General features: G+C 42.8%; 1 protein-coding gene and 1 long non-coding RNA gene across 4 annotated transcripts in view; one reads left to right on the top strand and one right to left on the bottom strand.

Annotated features, from left to right (window-relative positions):
* IPIP (Inositol phosphatase interacting protein) overlaps positions 1-20829 on the bottom strand; it is a 39501-nt gene extending 18672 nt beyond the window's left edge. Inside the window, exons 1-3 of one of the 2 annotated variants that reach the window (XM_070106726.1) lie at positions 20500-20829; positions 20244-20438; positions 7092-7330 (exon numbers count right to left, since the gene is read on the bottom strand). In XM_070106726.1, coding sequence (XP_069962827.1) covers positions 7107-7330; positions 20244-20438; positions 20500-20701 — 621 coding nt within the window. In that variant the 5' untranslated portion in view covers positions 20702-20829 and the 3' untranslated portion in view covers positions 7092-7106. Of the gene's footprint in view, positions 1-7091; positions 7331-20243; positions 20439-20499 lie in introns of those variants that run through there. The other variant, XM_070106725.1, reaches the window with a different exon arrangement.
* Positions 6146-7595, top strand: LOC118683380 (uncharacterized). Of its 2 annotated transcripts, none has more exons than XR_011395410.1 (4): positions 6146-6575; positions 6633-6871; positions 7160-7320; positions 7403-7595. It is a non-coding gene; the product is annotated as an uncharacterized lncRNA (long non-coding RNA). The 2 variants fall into 2 exon arrangements; XR_004979212.2 differs by having other exon boundaries at positions 6148-6575; positions 7130-7320.
* Positions 20830-21731: the final 902 nt, after the last annotated feature.

The following is a 21731-nucleotide window of genomic DNA, read 5'->3' on the forward strand; positions in this document are numbered from 1 at the left end:
TAATTACTTTATTATTTGCTTTAAATAAACATTTTATTTTTACACAAATTTCGTCATATGCACAATAACTAATGGGTTCCATGTTGACAGATAATAAGTGTTGCCATATGCAACCGAATGAAATCAATCAAAATAAATAAAATACCCAATTATCCTCTACAAATTTATGCACAATTCAACGACAAAACGAACAAAAAAAAAAGAAACGGTACCTTGTTTAGTTGTAACAATATCCGTTATAATCCGTTATAGAAAATGAAGATTAAGGAGAGTGGATAAAATGGATATGGGCGGAAAGATGAGATCCTCCAGATCAAGAATATATATAGATATAGCCGCAGGAAACTTATAGTTTTCGAGATATATACATTTAAAAAATTTCAACTATTTAGAGTACGAGTTTTTTCGATTTAAAATGAATTATACACTTATACTTTTCACCTTTATATAAACTAACACTTTACTAATTCGTTTGTACACATTTATTTTACATTATATGATGCAAAAATAGCTTATTTCAATATTTAAATCATTCTTCAATTTTTTTTATTTTGACGATAACAAAAGGGTTGTAAATGTCAAACAACCAGTGTTGCCATACTAATATATTTTGCAAACGAAGAAAAATAAAATAAAATGAGAGATTATACCCTAAATACAGGAACCATAAATGTTGATGGACACCAATAAATCTTTTAGTTTCCTTCCCCGGTGTTGAACTGACCAGCGCTATTTTTTTTAAAGCGCTGCCGAAGGCCGTCGACACCAATTCCCACAACAGCCGGTTCTGCGATACCGGAATTGACCCGGATTTTATCCGGCCAAGGGCTGTTATTTCGACGATCTAACCCTGTTTGGATCGGTAAGTTTTAGATTAAGTTTGTCGTCACTGGAGCAACGCCTAGCAGCAGGGTTGTTCCGTATCCTCCTGACCCGTGCTGGCATCGAGTCCAACCCGGGCCCCGAGGTATTCTACTGCTGCGTATGCGCAAAAAGGCTCCATCCAAATTCCACCTCGGTTAGGTGCAATACATGCAATGGATGGAGCCATCTTAAGACCTGCTCGGGCCTTAAGACACACAGGGAGTGGACCACGAGTTACGTGGCCCCATGCTGTCAACGCAATAATGCGACATCTGCCTCAACGGCCGTGCAACCTGCACCATGTTCGCGCACTGCGCTGCCACTCCAGTTGAGTGGCCAAAATAGGACCTCCACGGTCCTAAGGAGCTCACAAAGACAGCACAACTCCCAATCTGACCAACCTCCCCCCCCCCACCTTCATCCAGCTCCAATCCCCGTGCGAGAACCACACAGCAACTCCTGGTTCCTCGCACAGTCTGTTCCACTCACCCCCAGGATCACGACTGGACACCCGCGACAAACGCGACTCTTACAATTTAACTGCAACGGACTCCAGAGCAAGATCGAGGAGATAGTTGCATTTATGAGCCGGGAGCGCGTAACGATAGCTGCGGTCCAAGAAACCAAGTTAAACAGCCGCTCAGATCTTCTGAGTTGTGCAGGTTTCAACGTTTTACGTAAGGATCGCGAGCGAGATAATGGGGGAGGCCTAGCCTTCATATTGCACAACACCGTGCAATATCGTCTAATCGATGTTGACATCGACCGCAGGGACACTACCCTAGAATGTCAGGGAATAGCTGTCCGGTCAGGCGATGTCGAGCTCGAAATATTTAATATATACATCCCCCCAGTTACATGTTGCCCAACAGGATATCACCCGAATATAGATGCGCTACTTCGTGGTGAAAACCGTCTGGTGCTAGGCGACTTTAACGCGCATCACGATCTTTGGCATTCCTGCCTGTCAAACGATCGTAGGGGGATGGAGCTGGCGGAACAGATAGACGATTCGACATTCTGCATAATGAATGACGAAGCCCCCACCAGAATTATGGTCACCTGTAATAGCTCGCCAGATATTACCATCTCTAGCGGTGGTCTGATAAATAGTATAACCTGGCGACCTATGCTAACTCTTGCATCAGACCATCTGCCCATAATTATCTCGATCGAGAAACCTCCTGACTTTATTTCTGTGGATAACCGCACCTATGTTAACTTTAACAAAGCTAACTGGGTCGGCTTCACAGAATTTACTGAGAGCACCTTCAACGCACTATCCATTCCTACGGACGTCATCGTTGGCGAGCGTCAATTCCGCAAGGTGATCGCTGCTGCTACAGCTCGCTTCATACCGGCTGGAAGAATAGCGGAACTCCGCCCTAATTTCCCAGCCGAAGCAGCTGTATTAGCAAATGAGCGCGACACCTTACGCCATGCCGATCCCTGTGATCCCCGAATAAGGGATCTCAATTTGGAGATTCGGCAAATGGTAAACCATCATAAGCGGACAAAATGGATAGAGCACCTGAAGTCCTGCAACCTCTCCACCGGTGTGAGTAAGCTTTGGACTACTGTCAAGGCCCTGTCAAATCCGAGGAAACATGACGATCGGGTTGAAATCCAATTCGATGGCCATGCCTCCTCGGACCCGAAGAAGTGCGCGAGCTACTTTAGCCGGCAGTTTATACTGCACCCTTCGACCGACAAGGCCAAACGATGTGTTACCCGACGGTTGCGCAAAATGCCAAAAGACTGCGCACCACTTACTTTCACCGATGAGGAGGTTCAGAATGTCATCAAAAAGGCGAAATCGTCCAAATCCATCGGCCCTGACGGAATAAACATGCTGATGTTAAAACATCTAGGCCCAACGGGAGTAAACTACCTAACCAAGGTCCTCAACCTGTCGATATCCACTCTTCAAATACCCGATGTGTGGAAAGTCGGAAGAGTGGTCCCACTACTGAAACCTAGGAAACCCGCCAACAAAGGGGAGTCTTATCGCCCGATAACTCTCCTTTCCCCAGTAGTGAAGACACTTGAGGCCTTGCTACTCCCGTCATTCACCCACCACCTGAGCCTAGCAGACCATCAGCATGGTTTCCGTAAAGTGCACAGTACCACCACAGCACTTAGCGTCATAAACGCCCAGATAGTTCATGGCCTGAACCAGAAGCCACCCTGCGAGAGGACGATCCTCGTAGCGTTGGACTTGTCAAAAGCTTTTGACACAGTCAATCACGCAACGCTACTTGAGGACCTGGAACAATCAACGCTCCCTCCAGGGTTGAAGCGGTGGACCATGAACTACCTGAGCGGTCGACACTCATCCGTACTATTTCGAGGTCAAAACTCCAAACTCAGGAAAATTAAACAGGGGGTTCCGCAGGGCGGTGTCCTCTCCCCGCTACTGTTTAATTTCTACATTTCGAAACTCCCCCAGCCACCAGCGGGAATTTCAATGACCTCGAACGCAGATGACTGTACGATATTGACGTCGGGCAATGGAATCGATGGCATGTGTTCAAAAGTAAACGGCTACCTCTCCGATCTTTCTCGCTTCTTTTCTGCAAGGAACTTAACACTCTCCCCCACTAAATCCACAGCGACCATCTTCACCAATTGGACGAAGGAGTACAGACTGGACCTGAACATTTCAGTCGATGGCACAAAAATTCCGACAGTAAATAACCCTAAAATTTTAGGCGTCACTTTGGACAGTCTGTGCTCTTTCACTCCTCACACGACCGCGATAACTGCCAAAGTACAGAGCCGCAACAAAATCCTCAAGTCGCTTGCCGGCAGCTCATGGGGAAAGGACAAAGAAACGTTGTTGGCAACATACAAGGCAATCGGCCGGCCGGTCCTCAATTATGCAGCCGCAATATGGTCGCCTGGATGCAGTGACACGCAGAATAAGAACCTTCAGACTTGTCAGAACACTGCACTCCGGACTATCACGGGGTGCCTCTTGATGTCCCCAATCGAACACCTACATAGCGAGGCCCGTATGCTTCCGGTTAAGGAACATAACGAGCTCCTCTCCAAGCAGTTTCTGCTGGGATGTTTTCGCAGAAACCACCCCTGCAGACGCCTGCTTGCAGCGGAGCAGCCTCCTAGGAACATCAAGAGGTCCTTCCTTGACTACGTCGACGACATCAGACAGCACGTCGACCAGACTTCGGACGCAATTAACTTCAGACAAGCACTGACCGCCATTCACAGTGGAGCCATTAACACCTTCACCGACTCCCTTTCAGTGAATGGCGTAATACGAGTCAAACCACCACCCATTGCAGACACAGAGCTCGAGTTGCCTCGCGAATCTAGAGTGACCCTCGCGCAACTTCGTTCTGGATACTGTAGCAGGTTAAACTCCTACCTATCCAGAATAGACCCTGACATACTAAACACATGTCCTGCATGCAATGAGTCTCCGCATGACACTAACCACCTCTTTGCATGCCCAACAAACCCCACTCATCTAACACCCCTTTCCCTATGGTCCGACCCCGTCGAAACAGCTCGTTTCCTGGGCCTTCCGTTAGATGACCTCGACGACAACGAGTCTAGAATTTATCACCCAAACGGGGATTAGATAATCGTTATAACAACAACATTTTAAGAGACTTTTGACAAATTACTGTTTTTTGGGCTATCGACACAACCTTATATAATAGAATCACGAACGCACCCTATTCTGTTCCTCTAATTTTAGGCAACTAAGCGGATTGCAAAGCTTACGCTTTCTCATGTTACCAACACGTAAACCGAACACATCCACGCAAATTCTGGAATTCGAGTGAAAGTGGAAATTAAATTCAATTCCAAAACGCGTGTACCAGAAATTTGTTATTTTCGTCCCCTCAGGGACCCCGTAGAGCAGAGTATCGAAGAAGACCCGAATGAGTTCATCCGCTATCGCGCGCAACAATTTAAGCTGTACCAATCCCCTTTAAGATTTTGAGAAAGGAAAGTGGTCGAAAATTGGACTTTTCGGCTGGAATTTATTCGAGCCAGCCGCGGCGGACGAAACATAATGGCAAACCCTTATCTTCATAATAAAGCTAATTCTTCGCCATAATAGTTAATTATATTAGCGCTTTATTTATTCTTGAAAACCACATCTTTAAAAAAAAAACACTTTTCACATTAATCTCGGTAACTGATTCCGCATCGACTTTATTTTTGTGTCATGTGTCTATGAGCTTCCACAAATCGAATAATAATAATTGCTCCTTGCTCTACGTTTTCATGTTTTCCCCTTTAATAATTAACAATTACTTTTAATATGAAAATACCTATACTATTTTAAATATTTTTCTGCATAATTTTAGCACTTAAATTTACTTACATGTGCGCACACCAAATTCACACAATTGATTTGAAGTGAATAATAACCGAATATTTTCTTGTGAATTCGTTTTTCAGAACACTGATTTCCACTGGGAATTTATTTTGAAAAATATGTGGAAATTAAAGTAGTGAAAATGAAATTGGCAAAATTGCTCAAAACATAATTATAAAAGAAATCTCAAAAGTCCTCATCATTCCGGTGTCCGATTTTCAGCAAAACCTCGAGTTTTTTCGTATAATTACCTCAGAACAAAACTGTAGATCACAAAATTTTCTACAAAAACTGTATCGTTTTTTTTCCTAAGAGCCACCATTTTGGAGATATAACGCTTTAAAAAGTTGGATAATTTTTAACCATATTTTGCACACGTTTCCAGGTATAAACATCACTGAAGCTGTTAAATAACCAAAATTAGTTTGCTATTGGTGATTTTAACTTGCCTATGTAAATTATAAATTAAATTATGAGAATCTCAGGTATAATGAAACTCAGTCCCTAGATTTATACGCCAGTGTAACCTTGGTATAAACTACTTGTTCAGATAAGTTGCGATACGTGTGTTTCGTTAACACGCGTAGTAAAAAACAAGTTCAATTAGCTTGTCTTTCTCCAACCTCAGTAGCTGCTTATCAACATCTGTTTAGAATATATTATCAAGTTCAAGTGTGGCTTGGTAATCAGCTGGACCCTAGAGACTGGGGTTGGAAGTTGGTCGACAACACAGTAGAGCCAGTTCAAACTTTACTTCCACCAGCACCAAAACAACGTCTTCTTACGATATTTTGCAACTGTATGCCAAATGTGGTTGCAAAAAAGTTGGACGGTCGGTCGTGCTCTATTGTGAAACACCACCCTATGATACCGATGAGTAATCGCTATTGGGGAATCAAAGTGAAATAGAAGAAGATAATAAGAAGAAGAACGAGAAGAAGAAAAAGAAGAGGAAGCAGAAAAATTTGAAACTATGTATCCGACGAATCAATTTAGCAATTTTCTTTTTTTTTATTACTCGGCCTTCATTTTTACCAACCCTTATGAAAGATATTGGCTAAATGACCACTCAATCCCCCCTCACCATAAAACACTGTACACCACATCAATTCACATCCACTTCACCACATCTACTTACCATACATTCCACATCACTACACCATACACCAACACGCACACAAATACAACATCACCACGTTCACACCGCCATGAAGACAGCAACAGATATATAAGGGACTAAAAAAAGGATCCCGGTCGCTTTTTAGTATTCGATTCGCTACGATCACATCTTTTTCGGTTCGGACACCCGCCTAAATTCACTTCGTTTTTTTTCCTTGTTCAACTGATTTTACGAACGGTGAGTGTAATTAAAATTAATTTATTAGGTATTTAAATATATATTATTTTGCATTAGTTTTAAAACAAATAGAATCACAGACGACCTGTGGAACAGGCCTACTGGGGAAACCACGTTAAATCGTATCTCGCTAAGTAAACTACCTCATAGGTGGCGTGGAAACGTGCGCAAAATATGAGGATTACAAATTATCCAACTTTTTAAAGCGTTATATCTCCAAAATGGTGGCTCTTAAGAAAAAAAAATTTCCGTATTTTTTGTAAAGAATCTCGTTATCTAAACACACGTAACAACACGTAAGTATATAATAAATAAAAATTCGAAAATCCGATGAAAAACTTTAAAACTTCTGGATGAATTCCGAAAAATGTCTTTACACATTTTACTAGCATTGAAGCATGCTAGCGTGTCAAAAAAGAGTGAGAAAGCTGTTCCTTTATTAAACCTTTAAATGAACCATTTTAGTAATACATAATACACAAAATATTATTACTGGCTGATTATACATATTAGAAGTGTTATAGTATTATTTCAAATATTATTATAATTCTTAGTATATATGTTCATATATTTACCTGATGAAGTTTGTGCACACTGTTTTGACGAAACAAAATGTCCATTAATGAATGGTTCTGAGGACACATTATTATTACTGCTAATGCCTGGCAGGGGAGGAGCTGGTCGATTGAATGGATTGTATCTTCGGGGTGGTGGTCTTGGCACATTTGTTGCGGAATTGGCCTCGGTAATAATTTCTGCAATTAATTTCGAAGCTTTTTTCCTTTCTCTCTACTTATAACAAATATAAAATTGTTTTCTTACATAAGAGCCATACAGTGAACCAAAAACAACTTGTACATACAGATGTTTTGACTTTGGAGGGACTTTTCTTTTAAACTATTTCAGCTTTTAAGCTTTAACCAATCTTATGTATTTTTCGTATTTTTATAAATATTTTAACAATAAATCAATTTTGATGTTAACGATTGTCGATAATTAAAATATCTCATTCTTTTGTAAAAAAAACTTGTACACTTACTTTGGCAACACTTTAAATGCAAATTCTTTTGTGAGGTTGTAGTTTTTGAAGAAAAAATGATAAATAAACACACATCTCAAAGTTTACAGTTAGTCAAATATTGACAAGGAGCAAAAGTACCAGAGAAATAGCAACATGTTAAAAAAAACACAGGCTGATTTCGTAAACGCCATTATATTAATTTGGCCAAGGTATAAAATTTCTGAATGTATGACCACCGTATTCACGCGCATGAGCTGTCACAATTTGCATGAGTTTTATTTTGCATGCATCGCATTGAAAATATTTAAAATGCAAGGTTCGCCGAGGAAATAAATAATTTATATTAATATAACGGGTCATCCAAGCAGAGGTTCTTTTTTCAATAGCCTTTTTTTCACAGATCACTTGTGATTCGTGTCAAGTTGTCATGTTATTTTTGTTCAGTGTTGTTTTAGATCAGATTTACCCTGCCCCCGTCGATTGACAAGACCAAACAATGTGTTACCTGACGGCTGCGCAAAATGCCAAAAGACCGCGCGCTACCTAGGCACGACGGGATGAAAGCTATCTCACCAAGGTCTTGAACCTGTCGCTGACCACTCTTCAAATTCCCGATGTGTGGAGTCGGAAGAGTGGTTCCACTACTGAAACCTGGGAAGCCCACCAACAAAGGGGAGTCTTATCTTCCGATAACTCTCCTTTCCTCAGTAGTGAAGACACTTGAGACCTTGCTACTCCCGACATTCACTCACCACCTGAGTTTAGCAGACCATCAGCATGGCTTCCGAAAAGTGCAGAGCACTAAGCGTCATAAACGCCCAGATAATTTATGGCCTAAACCAAAGCGTAGCGTTGGACTTGTCAAAAGCTTTAAACACAGTCAACCACACAATGCTACTTGAGGACATCGAACAATCCAAGCTCCCTCTAGAGAAGGCGGTGTCCTCACCCCGTTACTGTTTAACTTCTACATCTCGAAATTCCCCCAACCACCAGAGGGAATTTCTTTGACCTAGTACGCTGATGACTGCACGATATTGATGTCGAGCAATGGAATCGATGGCATGTGCTCGAAAGTAAACGGCTATCTCTCCGACCTTTCTCCTCCACTAAATCCACAGCGGCCATTTTCACAAACTGGACGAAGGAGTACAGACTGGATCTAAACATTACAGTCGATGGAAAGCCTGTGCTCCTTTACTCCTCACACGACAGCGATAACTGCCAAAGTACAGAGCCGCAACAAAATCCTCAAATCCCTTGTCGCCAGCTCTTCGGGAAAAGACAAAGAAACGTTGCTGGCAACTTATAAGGCTGCTCCAATATGGTCGCCTGGATGTAGTGCAGACGAAGAAGCTTCAGATTTGTCAAAACACTGCATTCCGGCCTATCACGGAATGCCTCTTGATGTCCCCAATAGAACACCTCCATAGTGGGGCCCGTATGCTTCCGGATAAGGAACTGCTGGGATGTTTTCGTAGATATCACCCCTGTAGTCATCTGCTTGAAGCAAAACCTCCTCCTAGGAATATCAAGAGGTCCTTCCTTGATTACGTCGACGACATTAAATAGTACGCCGACCAGACTTCGAACGCAACGAACTGTAGACAAGCACTGACCGCCATTCACAGTGGAGCCATCAACACCTTCATCGACTCCCTCTCAGTGAATGGTGTACTAGGACTCAAACCACCAGCCATCGCCGACGTAGAGCTCGAGTTAACTCGTGAATCTAGAGTGACCCACGCGCAACTTCGTTCTGGATACTGTAGCAGGTTAAACTTCTACTTATCCTGAATCGAACCCGATATAACCAATATATGTACAGCATGCAATGAGTCTCCGCATGAGACTAATCACCTCTTTCCACGCCCAACGAATCCCACTCATCTAACACCCATTTCCCTATGGTCCCTATGGTCCGATCCCGTCAAAATAGCTCGTTTCCTGGGCCTCCCGTTAGAGGACCTCGACGACAACCAAACTATAGCTTACCACCCAAGCGGGGACTAGATAACCGTTACAACAACATAAAATAAGTGTGTAGAAACGAATTAGTAAAGTGTTAGTCGATATAAAAGGGGTCGGCTTTAGTATACCATCCCTCGATTTCAGATTTAAGAGGGGTATGGTTGGATAGAGGAGATTTTCCAGATTAAGAATACAAGTATATATAATTATAGCTGCCGGAAACTTATAGTTTTCGAGATATTTGACTTTAAAGTTAAAAATTTCACAAATTTTATCTTACAATTTCTCGATTCATAGTTAATTTTTCTTTTATACAATGCACTTATTATACACTTACACTTTACTAAAATGTTTCTACATATTTATTTTATATTAATTACTTTATTATTTGCTTTAAATAAACATTTTATTTTTACACAAATTTCGTCATATGCACAATAACTAATGGGTTCCATGTTGACAGATAATAAGTGTTGCCATATGCAACCGAATGAAATCAATCAAAATAAATAAAATACCCAATTATCCTCTACAAATTTATGCACAATTCAACGACAAAACGAACAAAAAAAAAGAAACGGTACCTTGTTTAGTTGTAACAATATCCGTTATAATCCGTTATAGCAAATGAAGATTAAGGAGAGTGGATAAAATGGATATGGGCGGAAAGATGAGATCCTCCAGATCAAGAATATATATAGATATAGCCGCAGGAAACTTATAGTTTTCGAGATATATACATTTAAAAAATTTCAAATATTTAGAGTACGAGTTTTTTCGATTTAAAATGAATTATACACTTATACTTTTCACCTTTATATAAACTAACACTTTACTAATTCGTTTGTACACATTTATTTTACATTATATGATGCAAAAATAGCTTATTTCAATATTTAAATCATTCTTCAATTTTTTTTATTTTGACGATAACAAAAGGGTTGTAAATGTCAAACAACCAGTGTTGCCATACTAATATATTTTGCAAACGAAGAAAAATAAAATAAAATGAGAGATTATACCCTAAATACAGGAACCATAAATGTTGATGGACACCAATAAATCTTTTAGTTTCCTTCCCCGGTGTTGAACTGACCAGCGCTATTTTTTTTAAAGCGCTGCCGAAGGCCGTCGACACCAATTCCCACAACAGCCGGTTCTGCGATACCGGAATTGACCCGGATTTTATCCGGCCAAGGGCTGTTATTTCGACGATCTAACCCTGTTTGGATCGGTAAGTTTTAGATTAAGTTTGTCGTCACTGGAGCAACGCCTAGCAGCAGGGTTGTTCCGTATCCTCCTGACCCGTGCTGGCATCGAGTCCAACCCGGGCCCCGAGGTATTCTACTGCTGCGTATGCGCAAAAAGGCTCCATCCAAATTCCACCTCGGTTAGGTGCAATACATGCAATGGATGGAGCCATCTTAAGACCTGCTCGGGCCTTAAGACACACAGGGAGTGGACCACGAGTTACGTGGCCCCATGCTGTCAACGCAATAATGCGACATCTGCCTCAACGGCCGTGCAACCTGCACCATGTTCGCGCACTGCGCTGCCACTCCAGTTGAGTGGCCAAAATAGGACCTCCACGGTCCTAAGGAGCTCACAAAGACAGCACAACTCCCAATCTGACCAACCTCAACCCCCCCCCACCTTCATCCAGCTCCAATCCCCGTGCGAGAACCACACAGCAACTCCTGGTTCCTCGCACAGTCTGTTCCGTGTGTCAGACCATAATACGCCGGAATGTCACATCAGTCAAGTGCAATTCTTGTACTGGCTGGTGTCACTTTCTGTCGTGTTCTGGCCTGCGCACCACACGAGAGTGGAGTGCGTCGTATGTTGCCCCATGCTGTGGGAGTCTGCCCCCGCAATCACAAACAGTGGCGTCGCCAACCAACACCATAGTGCGACAACCGCCCATGCGGATAGCACAGCTGCAACAACCACCACCTACACGCACCCCACTCACCCCCAGGATCACGACTGGACACCCGCGACAAACGCGACTCTTACAATTTAACTGCAACGGACTCCAGAGCAAGATCGAGGAGATAGTTGCATTTATGAGCCGGGAGCGCGTAACGATAGCTGCGGTCCAAGAAACCAAGTTAAACAGCCGCTTAGATCTTCTGAGTTGTGCAGGTTTCAACGTTTTACGTAAGGATCGCGAGCGAGATAATGGTGGAGGCCTAGCCTTCATATTGCACAACACCGTGCAATATCGTCTAATCGATGTTGACATCGACCGCAGGGACACTACCCTAGAATGTCAGGGAATAGCTGTCCGGTCAGGCGATGTCGAGCTCGAAATATTTAATATATACATCCCCCCAGTTACATGTTGCCCAACAGGATATCACCCGAATATAGATGCGCTACTTCGTGGTGAAAACCGTCTGGTGCTAGGCGACTTTAACGCGCATCACGATCTTTGGCATTCCTGCCTGTCAAACGATCGTAGGGGGATGGAGCTGGCGGAACAGATAGACGATTCGACATTCTGCATAATGAATGACGAAGCCCCCACCAGAATTATGGTCACCTGTAATAGCTCGCCAGATATTACCATCTCTAGCGGTGGTCTGATAAATAGTATAACCTGGCGACCTATGCTAACTCTTGCATCAGACCATCTGCCCATAATTATCTCGATCGAGAAACCTCCTGACTTTATTTCTGTGGATAACCGCACCTATGTTAACTTTAACAAAGCTAACTGGGTCGGCTTCACAGAATTTACTGAGAGCACCTTTAACGCACTATCCATTCCTACGGACGTCATCGTTGGCGAGCGTCAATTCCGCAAGGTGATCGCTGCTGCTACAGCTCGCTTCATACCGGCTGGAAGAATAGCGGAACTCCGCCCTAATTTCCCAGCCGAAGCAGCTGTATTAGCAAATGAGCGCGACACCTTACGCCATGCCGATCCCTGTGATCCCCGAATAAGGGATCTCAATTTGGAGATTCGGCAAATGGTAAACCATCATAAGCGGACAAAATGGATAGAGCACCTGAAGTCCTGCAACCTCTCCACCGGTGTGAGTAAGCTTTGGACTACTGTCAAGGCCCTGTCAAATCCGAGGAAACATGACGATCGGGTTGAAATCCAATTCGATGGCCATGCCTCCTCGGACCCGAAGAAGTGCGCGAGCTACTTTAGCCGGCAGTTTATACTGCACCCTTCGACCGACAAGGCCAAACGATGTGTTACCCGACGGTTGCGCAAAATGCCAAAAGACTGCGCACCACTTACTTTCACCGATGAGGAGGTTCAGAATGTCATCAAAAAGGCGAAATCGTCCAAATCCATCGGCCCTGACGGAATAAACATGCTGATGTTAAAACATCTAGGCCCAACGGGAGTAAACTACCTAACCAAGGTCCTCAACCTGTCGATATCCACTCTTCAAATACCCGATGTGTGGAAAGTCGGAAGAGTGGTCCCACTACTGAAACCTAGGAAACCCGCCAACAAAGGGGAGTCTTATCGCCCGATAACTCTCCTTTCCCCAGTAGTGAAGACACTTGAGGCCTTGCTACTCCCGTCATTCACCCACCACTTGAGCCTAGCAGACCATCAGCATGGTTTCCGTAAAGTGCACAGTACCACCACAGCACTTAGCGTCATAAACGCCCAGATAGTTCATGGCCTGAACCAGAAGCCACCCTGCGAGAGGACGATCCTCGTAGCGTTGGACTTGTCAAAAGCTTTTGACACAGTCAATCACGCAACGCTACTTGAGGACCTGGAACAATCAACGCTCCCTCCAGGGTTGAAGCGGTGGACCATGAACTACCTGAGCGGTCGACACTCATCCGTACTATTTCGAGGTCAAAACTCCAAACTCAGGAAAATTAAACAGGGGGTTCCGCAGGGCGGTGTCCTCTCCCCGCTACTGTTTAATTTCTACATTTCGAAACTCCCCCAGCCACCAGCGGGAATTTCAATGACCTCGTACGCAGATGACTGTACGATATTGACGTCGGGCAATGGAATCGATGGCATGTGTTCAAAAGTAAACGGCTACCTCTCCGATCTTTCTCGCTTCTTTTCTGCAAGGAACTTAACACTCTCCCCCACTAAATCCACAGCGACCATCTTCACCAATTGGACGAAGGAGTACAGACTGGACCTGAACATTTCAGTCGATGGCACAAAAATTCCGACAGTAAATAACCCTAAAATTTTAGGCGTCACTTTGGACAGTCTGTGCTCTTTCACTCCTCACACGACCGCGATAACTGCCAAAGTACAGAGCCGCAACAAAATCCTCAAGTCGCTTGCCGGCAGCTCATGGGGAAAGGACAAAGAAACGTTGTTGGCAACATACAAGGCAATCGGCCGGCCGGTCCTCAATTATGCAGCCGCAATATGGTCGCCTGGATGCAGTGACACGCAGAATAAGAACCTTCAGACTTGTCAGAACACTGCACTCCGGACTATCACGGGGTGCCTCTTGATGTCCCCAATCGAACACCTACATAGCGAGGCCCGTATGCTTCCGGTTAAGGAACATAACGAGCTCCTCTCCAAGCAGTTTCTGCTGGGATGTTTTCGCAGAAACCACCCCTGCAGACGCCTGCTTGCAGCGGAGCAGCCTCCTAGGAACATCAAGAGGTCCTTCCTTGACTACGTCGACGACATCAGACAGCACGTCGACCAGACTTCGGACGCAATTAACTTCAGACAAGCACTGACCGCCATTCACAGTGGAGCCATTAACACCTTCACCGACTCCCTTTCAGTGAATGGCGTAATACGAGTCAAACCACCACCCATTGCAGACACAGAGCTCGAGTTGCCTCGCGAATCTAGAGTGACCCTCGCGCAACTTCGTTCTGGATACTGTAGCAGGTTAAACTCCTACCTATCCAGAATAGACCCTGACATACTAAACACATGTCCTGCATGCAATGAGTCTCCGCATGACACTAACCACCTCTTTGCATGCCCAACAAACCCCACTCATCTAACACCCCTTTCCCTATGGTCCGACCCCGTCGAAACAGCTCGTTTCCTGGGCCTTCCGTTAGATGACCTCGACGACAACGAATCTAGAATTTATCACCCAAACGGGGATTAGATAATCGTTATAACAACAACAACAACAGCCGTCGACACCAAAAGAAGTTCTGCGCGAAAAAATTTTTGTACACCCCGGTGTTGGACTGACCAGGGTTATTTTTTTGAAGCGCGGCCGAAGGCCGCCAATGCAAAAAGGAGTACTACGCGAAAAGATCTTGGTACACCCCGCTGTTGGACCTACCAGGGTTATTTTGTTTGAAGCGCCATCCCAAAAAGAAGTTCTCCAAAAAAAGTAACATTGTCATAGAGGGTATAACATAATCCTTAACATCAATGCTCTCTAGTAGTTTTTTTTCTAGGTTTTGGATTCCTGTATTTGGGGTATTATCTGTTTTCATTTCTTTCAGTTCAAGTACAAAAGATGTCGATAAGGTAACACTGGTTATATGACAATTTGCAACAGTTTTGTTATTGTCAGAATTAATAGAATTTAACAATAATTTAATTATTGAATTAAACTATTTTTGCACTATATAATGTAAAATAAATGTGTACAAACGAATTAGTGAAGTGTTAGTTAGGGGTCGGCTTTAGAATAACGTCCCACGCTTTCGTGGATAAAATGGGTATGGGCGGATAGAGGAGATCCTCCAGATCAAGAATATATATAGATATAGCCGCGGGAAACTTATAGTTTTCGAGATATTTACGTTTAAAGTTGAAAATTTCAACTATTTAAAGTACGTATTTTTGCGATTTAAAATGAATTATACACTTATATTTTTCACTTTTATATCCACTAACACTTGACTAATTCGTTTTTAGAAATTTTTTTATATTAGATGCTGCAAAATAGCTTTATTTCAATATTTAAATCATTCTTCAATTTTATTAATTTTGACAATAACAAAATGGTTGTGAATGTCAAAACATCAGTGTTGCCATACTAATATATTTTGTAAACGAAGAAAAATAAAATAAACAGAGAGATTGTACCCTAGATACAGGAAACAACGCAAAAAGAATTTCTGCGCGTAAAAACTTTGGTACACCCCGGTGTTGGATCGACCAGGGTTATTTTTTTTGAAGCGCGGCCGAAGGCCGCCAACGCAAAAATAAGTTCTGCGCAAAAAAACCTTGATACACCCCGGTGTTGGATCGACCAGGGTTATTTTTTTTGAAGTGCGGCCGAAGGCCGCCAACGCAAAAAGGAGTTCTGCGCAAAAAAACCTTGTTGTTGTTGTTATAACGATTATCTAATCCCCGTTTGGGTGATAAATTCTAGATTCGTTGTCGTCGAGGTCATCTAACGGAAGGCCCAGGAAACGAGCTGTTTCGACGGGGTCGGACCATAGGGAAAGGGGTGTTAGATGAGTGGGGTTTGTTGGGCATGCAAAGAGGTGGTTAGTGTCATGCGGAGACTCATTGCATGCAGGACATGTGTTTAGTATGTCAGGGTCTATTCTGGATAGGTAGGAGTTTAACCTGCTACAGTATCCAGAACGAAGTTGCGCGAGGGTCACTCTAGATTCGCGAGGCAACTCGAGCTCTGTGTCTGCAATGGGTGGTGGTTTGACTCGTATTACGCCATTCACTGAAAGGGAGTCGGTGAAGGTGTTAATGGCTCCACTGTGAATGGCGGTCAGTGCTTGTCTGAAGTTAATTGCGTCCGAAGTCTGGTCGACGTGCTGTCTGATGTCGTCGACGTAGTCAAGGAAGGACCTCTTGATGTTCCTAGGAGGCTGCTCCGCTGCAAGCAGGCGTCTGCAGGGGTGGTTTCTGCGAAAACATCCCAGCAGAAACTGCTTGGAGAGGAGCTCGTTATGTTCCTTAACCGGAAGCATACGGGCCTCGCTATGTAGGTGTTCGATTGGGGACATCAAGAGGCACCCCGTGATAGTCCGGAGTGCAGTGTTCTGACAAGTCTGAAGGTTCTTATTCTGCGTGTCACTGCATCCAGGCGACCATATTGCGGCTGCATAATTGAGGACCGGCCGGCCGATTGCCTTGTATGTTGCCAACAACGTTTCTTTGTCCTTTCCCCATGAGCTGCCGGCAAGCGACTTGAGGATTTTGTTGCGGCTCTGTACTTTGGCAGTTATCGCGGTCGTGTTAGGAGTGAAAGAGCACAGACTGTCCAAAGTGACGCCTAAAATTTTAGGGTTATTTACTGTCGGAATTTTTGTGCCATCGACTGAAATGTTCAGGTCCAGTCTGTACTCCTTCGTCCAATTGGTGAAGATGGTCGCTGTGGATTTAGTGGGGGAGAGTGTTAAGTTCCTTGCAGAAAAGAAGCGAGAAAGATCGGAGAGGTAGCCGTTTACTTTTGAACACATGCCATCGATTCCATTGCCCGACGTCAATATCGTACAGTCATCTGCGTACGAGGTCATTGAAATTCCCGCTGGTGGCTGGGGGAGTTTCGAAATGTAGAAATTAAACAGTAGCGGGGAGAGGACACCGCCCTGCGGAACCCCCTGTTTAATTTTCCTGAGTTTGGAGTTTTGACCTCGAAATAGTACGGATGAGTGTCGACCGCTCAGGTAGTTCATGGTCCACCGCTTCAACCCTGGAGGGAGCGTTGATTGTTCCAGGTCCTCAAGTAGCGTTGCGTGATTGACTGTGTCAAAAGCTTTTGACAAGTCCAGCGCTACGAGGATCGTCCTCTCGCAGGGTGGCTTCTGGTTCAGGCCATGAACTATCTGGACGTTTATGACGCTAAGTGCTGTGGTGGTACTGTGCACTTTACGGAAACCATGCTGATGGTCTGCTAGGCTCAGGGGGTGGGTGAATGACGGGAGTAACAAGGCCTCAAGTGTCTTCACTACTGGGGAAAGGAGAGTTATCGGGCGATAAGACTCCCCTTTGTTGGCGGGTTTCCCAGGTTTCAGCAGTGGGACCACTCTTCCGACTTTCCACACATCGGGTATTTGAAGAGTGGATATCGACAGGTTGAGGACCTTGGTGAGGTAGTTTACTCCCGTTGGGCCTAGATGTTTTAACATCAGCATGTTTATTCCGTCAGGGCCGATGGATTTGGACGATTTCGCCTTTTTGATGACACTCTGAACCTCCCCATCGGTGAAAGTAAGTGGTGCGCAGTCTTTTGGCATTTTGCGCAACCGTCGGGTAACACATCGTTTGGCCTTGTCGGTCGAAGGGTGCAGTATAAACTGCCGGCTAAAGTATCTCGCGCACTTCTTCGGGTCCGAGGAGGCGTGGCCATCGAATTGGATTTCAACCCGATCGTCATGTTTCCTCGGATTTGACAGGGCCTTAACAGTAGTCCAAAGCTTACTTGCACCGGTGGAGAGGTTGCAGGACTTCAGGTGCTCTATCCATTTTGTCCGCTTATGATGGTTTACCATTTGCCGAATCTCCAAATTGAGATCCCTTATTCGGGGATCACAGGGATCGGCATGGCGTAAGGTGTCGCGCTCATTTGCTAATACAGCTGCTTCGGCTGGGAAATTAGGGCGGAGTTCCGCTATTCTTCCAGCCGGTATGAAGCGAGCTGTAGCAGCAGCGATCACCTTGCGGAATTGACGCTCGCCAACGATGACGTCCGTAGGAATGGATAGTGCGTTGAAGGTGCTCTCAGTAAATTCTGTGAAGCCGACCCAGTTAGCTTTGTTAAAGTTAACATAGGTGCGGTTATCCACAGAAATAAAGTCAGGAGGTTTCTCGATCGAGATAATTATGGGCAGATGGTCAGATTGGGAGTTGTGCTGTCTTTGTGAGCTCCTTAGGACCGTGGAGGTCCTATCTTGGCTACTCGACTGGAGTGGCAGCGCAGTGCGCGAATATGGTGCAGGTTGCACGGCCGTTGAGGCAGATGTCGCATTATTGCGTTGACAGCATGGGGCCACGTAACTCGTGGTCCACTCCCTGTGTGTCTTAAGGCCCGAACAGGTCTTAAGATGGCTCCATCCATTGCATGTATTGCACCTAACCGAGGTGGAATTTGGATGGAGCCTTTTTGCGCATACGCAGCAGTAGAATACCTCGGGGCCCGGGTTGGACTCGATGCCAGCACGGGTCAGGAGGATACGGAGCAACCCTGCTGCTAGGCGTTGCTCCAGTGACGACAAACTTAATCTAAAACTTACCGATCCAAACAGGGTTAGATCGTCGAAATAACAGCCCTTGGCCGGATAAAATCCGGGTCAATTCCGGTATCGCAGAACCGGCTGTTGTGGGAATTGGCAAAAAAACCTTGATACACCCCGGTGTTGGACTGACCAGGGTTATTTTTTTAAAGCGCGGCCGAAGGCCGCCAACGCAAAAAGAAGTTCTGCGCGAAAAATATTTTGATACACCCCGATGTTGGACCGACCAGGGTTATTTTTTTGAAGCGCGGCCGAAGGCCGCCAACCCAAAAAGAAGTTCTACAAGAAAAAAGTAATATTGTCATAGAGGGTATAACATAATACTTAACATCAATGCTTTGTAATAGTTTATTTCTCTAGGTTTTGGATTCCTGTATTTGGGGTATTATCTGTTTTAATTTCTTTCAGTTCAATTACAAAAGATGTCGATAAGGTAACACTGGTTATTTGAAATTTTGCAACCCTTTTGTTATTGTCAGAATTAATAAAATTTAACAATAATTTAATTATTGAATTAAACTATTTTTGCACTATATAATGTAAAATAAATGTGTACAAACGAATTAGTGAAGTGTTAGTGGATATAAAAGTGGAAAATATAAGTGTATAACTCATTCGAAATGGGAAAAATGCGTACTTTAAATATTTTACCATACTAAAGTTTTCCCTATTCTTGATCTGAAAGATCTCTCCTATCCGCCCATACCTATTTTATACCCGAAAGCCTGGGACGGTATACTAAAGTTTTCTTAATTATTTAGAGAACCTCCTTTATCTATCTTTTGGATGCAACTCAAAAGTTTTAATAGTTTAGGAGATAAGTCACTTCAAAGGGAAGCCGTCTCCCTGCACAAGTGTTTTTGGTAAATGTATAGTTCAGGTCCCCCAACTAAGGAGGCCTCAAAACTGAAATTTCCTTATTTGTTTTTATTTTCGCGAAAATTACAAATCCGTGAGCGAAAGGTGAATTTTTTCAATAATTTATGTATGTATATATTTAGAAATATATTTAAGGCACTTTGCATATATATTTCAAGTCACTTAGTTGTTGTTATTGTTGTAGCGGCAACTTTTGCAGAATTTAGGTCACTTAGCTGTAATTACCAGTTAAGCGAGCTACACATTTTCTTGAAAAAAAAAAATACTGAAGAAATGTTACAGTGTAGAAAGGAGTTTTCGCGATTGAATTATGAACATCTCGGTGTTGGACCGACCAGGGTTATTATTTTGAAGCGCGGCCGAAAGCCGCCAGTGCGGAAAGGAGTTTGACGATATCCGTTCATACCATCAGATCGCGGTGTAAAAGAAATTGTGACTGTTACATTTCTTCAGTATTTTTTTCACAAGAAAATTTTTTGCACGCTGAACTGGTAATTCCAGCTAAGTGATCTAAATTCTGCAAAATTTACCAGCTACAACAACAACAACCAAATGACATGAAATAACTGTGCAATATATATATGTTGGGGGACCTATATATTTACCGTTTTTTTTGGTTCACGGTGTATTGTCGAAGTCAAATGATAATTATAACTTACTATTATGAGAAAATTCAATCTCCTCTAATTGCCGCTGTAGCTCCGCCACAACCAATTTTTTGTACTCATAGCCAGCGCATGTCAACGCTTTCATCCAATTTTCCATAGTTTCCTGCGAATCTGCACTTAGTATATAAGTTCGGTTGCCATTGAAAGCTATTTCGAAACAGTACTGATCGCTTTCTTCGGACAATTCTAAAGCAAAAAAAAATACTGGTAATTGTAATAAACTATTAATTAATGTTTGCTTTGTTACCTATTGTACAACCTTCTACAATTATGAGTCCTAATGGTTCTTTATCTCCTTTTTTCTCAAAGTAAAATAATAAATTTCCTTTAAGTACAAAATATCGCCTCTGGAAGGCCTTATTAACTTCACCCCGCTTATTCAAAAATCCTTCGCAATCAAATGGAGGAGAAGTGGCGAAAACACACAAGTTTTTCTCGTTAATTTTCATCCTAAAAAATCGTTCTTAATTACACATTATTACAAATCCACAGGCATATAACATAGTCAATAAATAATTTAATATATGCAAGTGTCAGAGCGCGTTCACACACAGCCTTTTGTCACCGAAATTGGTTTTTTTTTGTAGGTGTGCTTTTACATTGTGACTCTTTTCGCTACTAATATTTTCAAGGCCAAATTTATAACAGAAATAATATAATGGTTTGGAAATTATTAAAAATTTATAATTTCCTTATTCCATATTTTTGTCTATTTATTATAAAACATCCTTAAATTAATTACAATTCTCATTTAAAAAAAAATAATATTCGAACTAACTCCTTTGCGGTTAAAAGAAATAAATATAAAAGCATATTAATATATTATGTCAATACCAAAAAGTAAAGATACAATTTTTACACAAAACGTGCCACCCGAACACGAGTGGCACGGTCCCTTCGTCCCCCGTCGTATTTTACATTATATAGTGAAGAAATAGCTATCAATATTAAACTTATGGTTCAATTCTATTAATTCTAACAATAACAAAATGACTGCAAAATGATAAATAACCAGTGTTACCATAACACATACTGTAAATAAGGTAACACTGGTTTTTTGTTATTTTCCAACCCTTTTGTTATTGTGCGAACTAATAAAATTAAACGGTTAGTTAAATATTGAAATAAAGCTATTTTAACACCATATAATATAAAATAAACATGCACAAACGAATTAGTGAAGAGCTAGTGAACATAAAAGTGAAAAATATAAGTGTAAAATTCATTTTAAATCGAAAAAATACGAATATAAATTGAAATTTTCAATTTGACACACAAATATCTCGAAAACTTTAAGTTTGCCATGGCTATATCTATATATTCTTAATCTGGAGGATCTCCTCTACCGCCGAAATCCTGGGACGGTATTCTAAAGTTTTCCCCAAAATCCAGCAACTAGAGACGAGTTTTCCTGTCATTCCTTTTCACAAAATTTTCCTGGTACACAGCGCACACACTTGGATGCCCTGACAGTGACCT

The sequence above is a fragment of the Bactrocera oleae genome, chromosome 3 (genome assembly GCF_042242935.1).
Source record: "Bactrocera oleae isolate idBacOlea1 chromosome 3, idBacOlea1, whole genome shotgun sequence".
NCBI lineage: Eukaryota > Metazoa > Arthropoda > Insecta > Diptera > Tephritidae > Bactrocera > Bactrocera oleae.